General features: G+C 36.5%; 1 protein-coding gene across 2 annotated transcripts in view; it reads right to left on the minus strand.

Annotated features, from left to right (window-relative positions):
• Positions 1-1615: 1615 nt before the first annotated feature.
• Positions 1616-12234, minus strand: part of fmr1 (fragile X messenger ribonucleoprotein 1) — a 14460-nt gene continuing 3841 nt past the window's right edge. Inside the window, exons 8-15 of one of the 2 annotated variants that reach the window (XM_016241195.1) lie at positions 10011-10181; positions 9800-9878; positions 9579-9691; positions 6774-6860; positions 5276-5474; positions 4881-5063; positions 4594-4673; positions 1616-2486 (exon numbers count right to left, since the gene is read on the minus strand). In XM_016241195.1, the coding sequence (XP_016096681.1) occupies positions 2319-2486; positions 4594-4673; positions 4881-5063; positions 5276-5474; positions 6774-6860; positions 9579-9691; positions 9800-9878; positions 10011-10181 (1080 nt within the window). In that variant the 3' untranslated portion in view covers positions 1616-2318. Of the gene's footprint in view, positions 2487-4593; positions 4674-4880; positions 5064-5275; positions 5475-6773; positions 6867-9578; positions 9692-9799; positions 9879-10010; positions 10182-12234 lie in introns of both variants that reach the window. The other variant, XM_016241194.1, reaches the window with a different exon arrangement.

A 12234-nucleotide genomic window follows, 5' to 3' on the forward strand; every position in this document is an offset into this window, starting at 1 on the left:
TTAAAGGGGACGTTAACGCGTTAACGAGTAGCAAATGATTAAGTAGCTGCATTGGTTACTTTTATGCCACTGATAAAGCTTTTATATGTAGTTTGGGGTAATAAAGGGGTTTTATAGGTTTGACTGAAATAATAATGCAATAACTGACACTTTAAATCAATGTTTCAAGAAACAACAACAAAACAATTTAACAAAAAACAGATAAAGACAAAAAAGTAGACTGCAGTGAATGCGCCATCTTGCCAGTTTTACTGCCTGCCGTGGACGTGCAGGTTTGACAAATACTAAGAGAAAACCATTTAACACCTTATTTTGAAGTAAAGGCCAAATTTTTAAGAGCCACACAAGAGGGGCCGGGCGCATCTGGGGCCGCCTCCGTCAAGAGAGTGGTTTGTCTTTCCCAATCCACAGAGCCACAGATCCTCTGCCAGTCACAGGTTCTTTTCAGCTTTCACTTCATTTTCACAGGCAAATCACTTTGAAACTGGTGTATAAGCTTAACAGGTAGAGCTGGTTATCCGCCAATGTGACTAGCGCGAGTACAGGAGCGCAAAGAGAACTGGAAACGTAGAGAAAAAAAGCAAAGAGGATACAACCGACTCGAAACGAACGGTTTTCTTGCTGTACAATCAAAGGAAAGCGGAAAAACAACCATCACCGTCACAGTAGGTTTGGAAAGAATCGCATCTTCTCGGAAATGTAAACTTAAGTTTAATGCACAAGCACTAATCGGATAAGACAGACGGTTTTCATATCAAAGTTAACATCGCATATTCCCCCTTCTCGTCCCTCTCCAAGCGAATTCAGCTGCAAAGGTACAGTAGACTCAAAATTAGCGAAGATATCTCGAAGATATCTAAACTTCGGTTTAGTTATGTTGACAGCATACATGTGATTCACCTGCTGAGGAAGTCTTATCACATTCTAGTTTATTATAGTTTTATAGATTATAAAGTACTTGCAGAGTAACACAAACATGATAAGTGCACATTTAAAGTTCAATCTAAAAAGAACAGCAACAATCTCTTAACGGATGACGTAATATACAGTATGCAACCCCACAGTTCAACATTTTCAGTCTATGATAAGCCATTGTTAGGACACAGACAATGTTACAGAGATCTGATTTAAGTGCTTCACACCTGATGCTGACAAATACAGCAGGAAAGATGGCAGTTTACTGTGGCCAGCATGAACAGAAACGAAAACGAGCATTTCCACCCTGTGGGTGATGAATCAAGTCCACTTTGTGTAATTTATCATGATGGGAGTAAAATGAGAGACATGTATTTTTAAAGGAAACTGCTTTGCTACCTCTATTAAAAAAAAAATAATAATTGTCCTATAATGCAAAGATATGTTAAATGTCAAAATCAATTGATATTCGGTGATGTTGGCGTCACTGAATTAGCACTGATATTCTTCTCTGGGTGGTTGGTTACAATTTATGACTTCCACAGTTGTCTAGTTTAGTTAGGTTAATACCTTTACTACACACAATTCAGCTATGGCAAAATATAACAATTCAGCCGACTTGATAGAATCCTGCTTTTCAGACACACAAAATGTTGGTGAAATACATGCAACCGAAAAAAAACAACACCTTTTTTTAGTTGTCGGCTGAGATTGCAACACACGTTGCTCAAGACAGGTTGTTCACATCTTCTTCCCTGATTTAAACATCCAAATGATGATACTATCCAAACTAGGTAAAGGCACAGATCCAGACAGGAGTGTTTTTATTTTTATTTTTTTTACATGTTTGCCATTGTTTTTTAAAATTTTTTTGCTAATGATGTGGCTAAGATCTCACATCAGAATGGGCTCGAGTAACGTAAGCGCGCCAAAACAACGTATGCCATGAGATGTGGCATAAACTTGGGCCCCGAGCGCTTGAGTTCATCCTCCAATGTGTTTCTTTCCCTTTTGTTTGGACATTGTGGAAAACAAACAAAAAAAAAACGTTAAAAACCAATTGCTTGGAAAACATTTCAGGATTTCATTTTTGAGAGACATTTAATCCACAGCTTCTTTATGTTTCTTAGGTAGTTGTTTAGAAAGTCAATTAGAAAACCTGTAGCTTCAGTTGTGATGTAGAGACCGGTCTCTCTAATCCATGAAGACTACCAAATCCAACACACCATACACCAAGAGACCTCGTCTTTTACCCCAACTAACAATTACAAAGTGTGCTTTATGTCATGTCTTGCGACAGCCCTACTGACCTGGTTCTCTTTGGCCTAATGTGTCTCTAATGAAGAAGCATCTGGATTGGTGGAGCTGAGTGGGAGAATGGGGGAAGGGGGGCACGTTATTCTCTAAGAAATGCCGTTCACAACGGCTTGGCTGTCCGGGCCGTCCTGCTTGTCTTTCTTCATCACTCGGTCCTTTATGGGTCTCTGCCGGTTTCCTCCGCTGTCTCCTGCCAGAGCCTGAGAGCTTCGGCTGGTGTGGACGCTCCTCTCGTTATTGCTGTCGATGCGGATCTGATAAACAGACAGATTGTGCAGACAAAATGTTACGTTTAATAACGTTTAAGCCAAGCTATAAAAATATAAAGTATGACATTTCCCCCCTGTCTTATGTTTTTTTATTTTTTATTACATAATACAGCTGTCATATATTACATTTGCTTACATTTCTGTTTGATACTGCGGATAATACCTGACAACTTTCCAGAACTCTACTTCGTTAATTCTGCTATTGTTTTATTTGTTCTCATGCATGCTATTTGTTCTTTGTTTGAATACTTACTTATTTGTAGCTACTTGATAAACTTGAAATGTTATTAAAACTTAATTATAAAACGGATAGTTCCGGTCCTTGATTCTGATTGGCTGAGCCACGTTCGAAGCTGTTGTAAATTACTCTACAAACATACACCTTTGTTCACTTCTGTGTGTTGCTTGGCAAGCACTTTGTTGGAACCACAACTGTTTCTGAGGAACTACATTGTTTGGTGGACGAATACGGTTTTTATTTAATATCATTACACTTTACTTGCTCTGTTTTATTTTGTGAAACCTTACTACGCACAGTGTTGGGTGTAATTAGTTACTAAGTAATTAGTTACTGTAATTTAATTACTTTCCCCTTGAAAAAGTAAAGTAAGGGATTACTCTTATTTTTTCCGTAATTTAATTACAGTTACTTCTTATGTAATTGAACTCAATACTGTGTATAGATTGTAAAACATTTATATACAATACAATAGTGGATTTAACATAAAAATTTAAAGTCTAACCTTAAAATGCATACTTTTTATGTACTCTTCTCACTTTAAATACTTTGGTGAGTTAATAAGAATATTGGTAACACTTTAGTGTTCAATTCTCACTATTAACTAGTTGGTTATTAGCATGAATATTACTGGGATATTGGCAGTTTATTATTACTTTAAAAAAACACATATTAATGTCTTATTCTGTAAGACCTTATTCTAAATCCTTAATCCTACCCAATTCTTAAATTTAGCAACTACTTTACTAAGTATTAATAAGCAGTAATTAGACAAATATTGATGCAAAAGGCATAGTTAATAGTTAGTTAATAGTGAGAATTGTATTCTAATCTAAACTGTGACCAGAATAATTTATGTAGTTATCTATTATTTATTCGAAAATATAATGTTTCATATAGTTTCATGTCTATCCTTGTATAATTAACTTGTTGAGATTGATATAGGATTTAGAAAGTAATTAGTAATAAGTAATTACATACTTTTTGGAGAGAGTAATTTGTACAGTAATCTAATTACACGGTTGAAGATGTAATTAGTAACTAGTTATTAATTACTTTTTTAGAGTAACTTACCCAACACTGACTACGCATATGGAATAACCATTTTATAAAAGCAATAAGCCCCATGAAGCCGTGGTTTACAGTGAATTTATAACAGCTAAGGGGTGTTTTTAGGCACTCCTTCGCGTTGTGCCTAACAATGCCCCTTAGCTGTTATCCACCTTTTTCTTCATTGCGGAAGTAAGCCTATGGGTGAAACTTCCGGTTCATTAGCCGCTATAGGTAAATAACGAGGAGAATAACGGTAAAACTGTTTGCACTACAAACCAGTGTGTTCATAATTAAGACAAAACGAACTGTTTTGTTCAGCTGAAAATAGCTGGATGGAGTGGACACAGATGAGACCGGAAGCCAGACCCACAGAATTTACAAATGGCCGCGCCCATTTTTACGACAAGAAAAAGGTGGATAAATTCAATGTAAACCACGGCTTCTTGGGGCTTATCGCTTTATTTAGAAATATTGTAGGCTTCAATTTGAAATATGTTTAACCTTTTAAATAAAACTGGGTGTTTAATATATCTTCATTTCTGCTTGAAAAATTGTAACATTTTACTGGTATTGTTATCAATTATTATGAAAACACTAACATTTGATGTTGCTAAATAGATTTGACAAAAATCATCATGAGTTTCATAAATAAACAAAGTTTTAAAAAGTATTAAAGTGTATTGCATATATTAATTATACATATTGGATTTAAATTCAGTATGTGTAATCTGTTATGATTACGTTCACTAAAAAGTGAAATAACAGATCATATGATGATAGAACAGGCAGATTGAGTGAGACCTGCAATGAGTCTTCCTGTGGCCTCAGCTTTGGGTCTCTGGAACTACGGGAGCGGGACTCATTCCAGTGCATGTCTTCAGCTGATTTAAAAACAAAAAGAAACATTATTAAAAACACATACGTGATATCAAAAATAAAGAAAAAAATCTTAATGTCGAAATATATGAAAAAGCTGATTAATGTATTGTTGATTGATTCTTCAACTGAAACACTCTCGATATCAAATGCATATATATATATTTTTTTTATATACTGTAAGAAACATTGTAGAAACAAGCAAAACTGACTTTTGTATCCTCCTCTTCCTCTCCCTCCACGACCCCGGGGCGCTCCACCCCTTTTGCGTCCATCAGGGACTCTTTTGGGGTAACCCATGGACTCCTCATCTGTAGGGGCCAGGGACCAGTCACTGAGTTCATCTCTGTGGTCGGATTCGGTCTCGGATGCATTAGAGGCCTCAGAGTTGGTGCCTGGGACAAATACGGTCCATAATGAAGAAAGTGATTAACAGATTATTAACATTACGCTTTAACTAGTGCTCGACTGATGCTTCCATATCAAACCAATGGCTTTTATATTACCGAAAGACATACTAAATTGAAATAATTTAAGTGTGATTTTTGGGGCCACCAAGCTCCATGTCCAGATAAGCTCTAATTTTGTTACTTGAGGCTAGTCATACCTGAAGTCAGTGTCGGGCCCCGTCTCCCTCTCCCTCCACGACCAAAAGGTTTGCCACCACCCCGTGAGGGTCCCATTCCATTATCAGCCATGAACGGTTTTTCTTTCTCGGGTCGTCCTGGCAGAGCTCTAGGCCCTCCACCGATCTGTCTGAGCTGTTCATCGATCTGCAGTCTCTCCATCCGCAGCTGATCCACCTCCTGAACAAGACCAAACACATATGAAGAATGCATAGTGAACATCTGTGTCTTTAGGGTATTTAGTATGTCACTAAACAACAATTGTTGCTTTGTACTATTGGGCTTTATAAGGAAAATCTGTTGAACAGGAAGGATAAATATACATTTACATTTTCTGAAGAAAATGTGGCGTTTATTGGAGCAGAACTCGTACAAACAAATGCACAAAACCACAAATGCTAAGATTAAAAAGCCAAACCCAGGTCTCGATTGTATCCTGGGGAGCAGATTAATGGATCATTTCTAAAGAAAGAAGTTAAAACATTTCTTAAGATAAATTCAAAAAAGTTTGTAAAGAGTTGTGGCACAACTAATAAAAAAAAATCAATCGATAAAAAAAAACTTTGGTTAAACTAAAAAAAATAAATCAATAAAAAATGCATTAATAAATCAAATAAAACTACATTTTCATCATGACTGGCTTGGCATGTATTTCAAATAGTTATGTTTTAAAGAATCTGTCTCATGATTGCGGATTTAAAGGGGTCATATGATGCGATTAAAATTGTTCCGTTCTCTTTGGAGTGTTACAAGCTATTGGTGCATAAAGAAGATCTGTAAAGTTGCAAAGACTAAAGTCTCAAATCCAAAGAGATATTCTTTATAAAAGAGTCAGCCACGCCTACCTAAAACGGCTCGTTCTAACACGCCCCCACATACCTACGTCACGATGTGGGAAGATTTGCATAACGCCGCCAAATGTTCACGCAAAGAAAGAAGGCGTAACTTTTATTCTCGCTGTAGTATTGTTGATGCTGCCGCCATGTTGTGAAGACGCTGTGTGCTTTGTTGTGAAAGCGAAACTACTTTGTTTGGTCTTCCAAAAGAGGACAATATCCGTGGAGGTTGTCCTAACTTTACGAAGTTATTCACAATGATTTTCAAGAATGTTCTTTTAAACAATTTTAATTCTGAAGTTTTGTCTTGAGAACTATCTTGAGGAAAAAAAAAAAGAAAGAATATTTTTAAGACATGTGTTTGGAAATACAAAATATTCTTAATATAGAAAATAAGAAGAAAATAGCAGTTAAGAGGAACCGTAATCAGAATGTTTCGGGAATCCGAGTTATTCTTTCATTGTAAGACTACGGGTTTTTTTTTTTTGCCATTTTATTGAACATCAAAGAAGAAATTGTAAATCAAGCCAGAAGCGTTATACACCAAAGTTTATTACTTTGAGTTTAAAGTTTGTTTCAAACAATAACCCCAAGTATGATCAATAGTAATTGTCTTGGCAACAAAAAAAAAAAAGGTTCTTACCTTCAGATAATTTAGATGGTAGTCCAGCAGAATACGTGCATTTGAAATGCTTTCCTTCGTCCCCACAAACACAAACGGCACCATTCCCTGCAACTGTAATTCAGTCAGTATAAATTATTATTAAATATATTCTGTATTTTTGATCAAATAAATGCAGCCTTGATGAGAATAAGAGACTTCTTTAAAAAACATTAAAAATATCACTGATCCCAAACTTTTGAATGACAGTGCATATATGTGTATATATATATATATATATATAGAGAGAGAGAGAAATAGAGGTGGACAAAGTACACAACTCCATTACTTAAGTTAAAGAACAGATATTGCTGGTCAAATATTACTCCATTAAAAGTGAAAGTTGTAAAGACTTTAGTACAGAAGTACTTGCTTTTAAAAGTACTTAAGTACCAAAAGTAAATTTCCTTTTTTATGTCAATGCACCGTTTTATTATTGTTGTATGTAATACCTGCAATACCTTATGCCTCTGAAGCAACTTACAATACATTACGTCTACTGAATACAATGACTAGCTTGTAGTATCTTTGGAATGAAGAGCTTTTAAAATGTTAAAAACCTATTGAAATGAAACAAGTGAGTTGACCAAAAACACATTTTTATTTAACACCCCTACCCACTCCCACAAAAGCAGCATGGTGATCTAACACAGCTCTGGCAGTGTGTGAACATCTACTTGAACCAATTGGATAGTGAAATTGCTGTAAATACGGACTAAGAAAAAGAAAAGAAAAAAAAAATCAAACATGCTTTAAAACTCAGCAACACTACTGTAGCTGTTTAATTTTACAACAGCAACACTGCTTTAACACAAATTTCAAAATTGCTCTAATCGCTCTTGTGGTACTTTAAAGGGGTCATATGATGCGATTTCATTTTTTCCTTTCTCTGTGGAGTGTTACAAGCTCTTGGTGCATAAAGAAGATCTGTAAATTTGCAAAGACTAAAGTCTCAAATCCAAAGAGATATTCTATAAAAAAGTTAAGAGTCAGCCACACCTACCTAAAACGCCTCGTTCTAACACACTCCCACATATCTACCTCACTATGTGGGAAGATTTGCATAACGCCGCCCAAATGTTCACGCAAAGAAAGAAGGCGTAACTTTTATTCTCGCTGTAGTATTGTTGCCGCTGCCGCCATGTCCTGAAAACGCTGTGATTTTCGTTGTGAAAGCGAAACTACTTTGTTTGGTCTTCCAAAAGAGGACGATTTCCGCTTCGTCATGCCTGGAGCTGATCCGTGCTGATCGCTGAGGGAATACATCAACTTAGTGCTGTGGATCACCGGATCGGCTTTCACCGTTTTCACCGCTCCTTCACCGGGACCGCCGTTCTCGACCCCGCCGCCTCAGCTCACGCTTGCCCGGCTTCAGCTCACGCTAAGCCGGGGCTTTCGCTCCCGCTAGGCTGCTGTGTTTTTCGTTGTGAAAGCGAAACTACTTTGTTTGGTCTTCCAAAAGAGGACGATATCTGCTTCGTCATGCCTAGAGCTGATCTGTGCTGGTCACTGAGGGAATACATCAACTTAGTGCTGTGGATCGCCGGCACATTTTAAGGAGGACTGTTTACTGATCCTGGGAGAGTAACGTTAGACTAAAATGCCGGCAGTTCTGACTCACGTAAGTACGTTTTCTTTTATTTGCCACTGATGATTCAAACGCGAGTTTTGGGCAGTAGAGTAGCACTTGTTGTTTGTCATTTCTCTGATCACAAATGTAGACAGAGTTTTATGTTTACGTGGCACGATGCAATGCAACAGACAGTATAAGTCATTATAATCAGTAATTATGTCCCCACTGGATGCAACAAATGCCTCGTTTGTAATGGGTTTTAATGTGTTTGTCTCGTCGCTCCGGCCTGACACGGCATCAACAGTATGGTGAGGGGCGTAACATTTCCGTCTCACGCTTGAGGTATTCGGCCAATCACAACGCACTGGACAGCTAGCCAATCACCGCACACCTCGCTTTTTCAGACCGATGAGCTTTGTAAAAATCGACACGTTTCAAAAAGGTGGGGCATAGAGGAGAAACAATAATGTACAGTATGTGGAAAATAATATGTTTTTTGAACTTTAAACCGCATAAACACATTTCATTACACCAAATAATGTTATTTTTAGCAACATCATATGACCCCTTTAATGTAATGCACAGAATGGTCTGTGCAGTGCTGTCTCAAGTCAAACACCCACTGTGCTTTTTTAGGAGATGCACAACAGTTCTTCCGTGGCACAATTTACACAATTTTGCAAAATCAGACAATATTGTGTCTAATATTTACCACAATATTAACTTCTTATTCTTGAATTGCTGTAAATAAATATCACATTTGCAACTGGTTATTGTTCAAAAAATGCTGGGAAATCACTTCACGTAACCTTACAAGAGTGATTACTTATAGGCTTTCTAAGAAATAAATTAAAATTAAAATCACCAACTGACTTTCAAAGCTGCTACATAATAACGACTTTCTACTTCGGGGACCTTGATAGAAATGTAGTGGAGTGAAAAGTACGATATTTATCAAATGTAGTGAAGTTAAAGTCATACGTTTCTAGAAAAAATAATACTCAAGTAAAGTACAGATACTCAAAAAGCGTACTTAAGTACAGTAATCAAGTAAATGTACTTTGTAACCATTGGAATATTCTCTAACATAAGTATTCCTAAAATGGTTTTATGTATTTATGTATGTGTACGATTTTATGTATTTTCTCAGCATCATCACTTTTGCCACCCATAAATAAAAAAAAAAAAGTGTGTTCAGCAACCCACTCACTGACCTCCTCTAATGGAGCAGGCTTTTTGTCATTTTCCGGTTCCACTCGAACTCTGACAACTCCCGATTTATCCACAACCTCTTGAATCAGCTTCCCACTCTTGCCAATGACTTTTCCTGCAGGACAGGGTAGAAAAGAATTGAATAATTGCCATTAACCATCATGGTGCAGGACAACAGGTCCAGTCCGTGAAGGAGAAAGCGGTTCATTTAATTTGTACTCACCGACTAAATTCTTAGGAACTTTGATAACATCTTCAGAAAATTCCAGGTAGCTTCTGGCCTTCCGTACAGCCTCCTGGTCCTGGAATTCAAACGAAATCCATCACAAACGTCCAACCATCTCAGATATCTTTGTTTTGGGCTCACATATTCTAATAGCAATCGCATGTAATTGTATTTACCCATACCAGAAAGTCACCAATAAAGCGGTTACCTCTCCATAGATGTGAAACGTGCAGGTCTCTTCATCGAGATCTATGGTGGTGACCCCAGGAATCTTTCTGGCCTGCTGGATATTCGCCCCATGGGTGCCTATGGCCAAACCCATGAGGTCATCCCGCACCACAAATTGCTCATGGAACCTTGAAGCAAGTTGCCGAGAACTCTGGAGGGAAAAAAAGTCCAGTTTGAATCTTACCAGTGTTCTGATATACACTTTGTCTGTTTTTATTATTCTAATATTACTTTTTCATTAGCCTAGGGTTCATATCAATGGACATATTGAAGGGTTAGTTCACACAAAAATGAAAATTCTGTCAATAATCACTTACCCCCATGTCGTTCCAAACCCCTAAAAGCTTTGTTCGTCTTCGGAACACAATTTAAGATATTTTGGATGAAAACCAGGAGGCTACCACACGGATACATTGTTTTCGTTTAAATCAAAGCACAAACAACGTAGAAAACGTATCAGCGTGACGCAGCTAACACAGAACAACATACGCTGTTTGCGTTCAGTGGATACTCTCCAAAATAGCACTAGCGTGACTCGGAGACGACAAATTGTTGAATAGTTTTTTTTTTTTTCTTTTGCACACAAAAAGTATTCTCATAGCTTCGTAATATTACGGTTGAACCCCTGATGTCACATGGATTATTTTACCGATCTCCTTGCTACGTTTCTGGACGTTGATCGTGGTAGTACCCTTGTTGTCTATGGGATGGTCAGAGAGCCGTCAGATTCCATCAAAAATATCTTAATTTGTGTTCCGAAGAAAAACGGAGGTCTTACGGGTTTGGAACGACATGAGGGTGAGTAATTAATGACAGAATTTTCATTTTTGGGTGAACTATCCCTTTAACTTATTAAAGGGGCAAACAAATATTTTTAATGCTTTAAATACTTATTTTAATGCTTATTGTACTTGATGATGCTAAGTTTTGTTTACTTTTTGCAATTCAAACCATTTATTTTCATGGTTAATCAGTTCGGTTTTGGCTGATAAGGAGGATGCACAAGGATGCTTGTACATCATTAGATTTTTTAGCACATCTCTACTTGTGAAATTGCTGCGCTGCCTGACACACAAGAGTGCTCTACGCATAAAAATGAGTTCAAAAGCCATCAGCAGAATACACTACTAGGCAAAGTCTTTTTATGAACATAGTCCAGCTGCACAAGTAATGTAAAAACATTATCCAGCACTGTTCAGCACACATATTTGCAAAGAATATTCTCCAAATGAAATATATTTAACTGCATTAATACAGCAGTTTTGTTTATGGACTTCAAGTGCATTCAATAAAACAGAAGTCAATGATAAAAAAAAAAAAGATAAAAAAAAAGAAAACATTAGACATTTGTTAACTTTATCCCAAAATTCACTGAGCACATATAAATATAAAGACATACACGGGTCAAAGACGAGACGTCCCATTTTGGTGACTGCATTAAATTATATTTACAAAAGTGATTTTATTTATATACACAGAAAGCATATTAAATGCACGTACAGTGTATGCTTTAATACTTCAAATACCTTTTGGAAAATAAAATGTCAAAATATGAGTGAAATCATGTTCACTCATCATTTAGCACAACAGGTATATTTACGTAAAAATGAAACAACATACTTATTCTGACCTGTACTTATTAAAATACATACAAGAATAAGTGATCATACCACATTTCCTAAAAAAAGAAAAGAAAAGCGGTATTAAACTTTTATTGATTTCCATGCTTGAAAACGCCTTTTCGTCTTTGACCCACACACACACAAACATCTCAAGTGCCTATAATTTCACCACAACATTCTGAACACAATATTTAGTTACAATCTTTAAAGCTTTCACACTTCAAAAGCTAAAACAATACCTATATGCAGCTTATGCATCGGTAAATATAGCTCTGCATATCAACAGAGTATCATATTATGCCAAAGCCGGGATATGGACCATCACAGCTGTGCATATGCATGTAATACCCTTTTACACCTGTTAAATATAGACTGTCTCTTCTGATACTCCATGCATCTGTGCCCAGTGATATGCTGCAGGATATTCTAATGGTAATAAACCAAGGAATTTATGATAACACTATCAGCCTTTCTTGAGTCAGTTATATTACAGCAATAAAATATCATTAAACTATTGCAAAATAAAATATAAATACATATATATATATATATATATATATATATATATATATATATATATAT

This window comes from Sinocyclocheilus grahami, unplaced genomic scaffold, assembly GCF_001515645.1.
Source record: "Sinocyclocheilus grahami isolate Dianchi unplaced genomic scaffold, SAMN03320097.WGS_v1.1 scaffold614.1, whole genome shotgun sequence".
NCBI classification, from domain to species: Eukaryota; Metazoa; Chordata; class Actinopteri; order Cypriniformes; family Cyprinidae; genus Sinocyclocheilus; species Sinocyclocheilus grahami.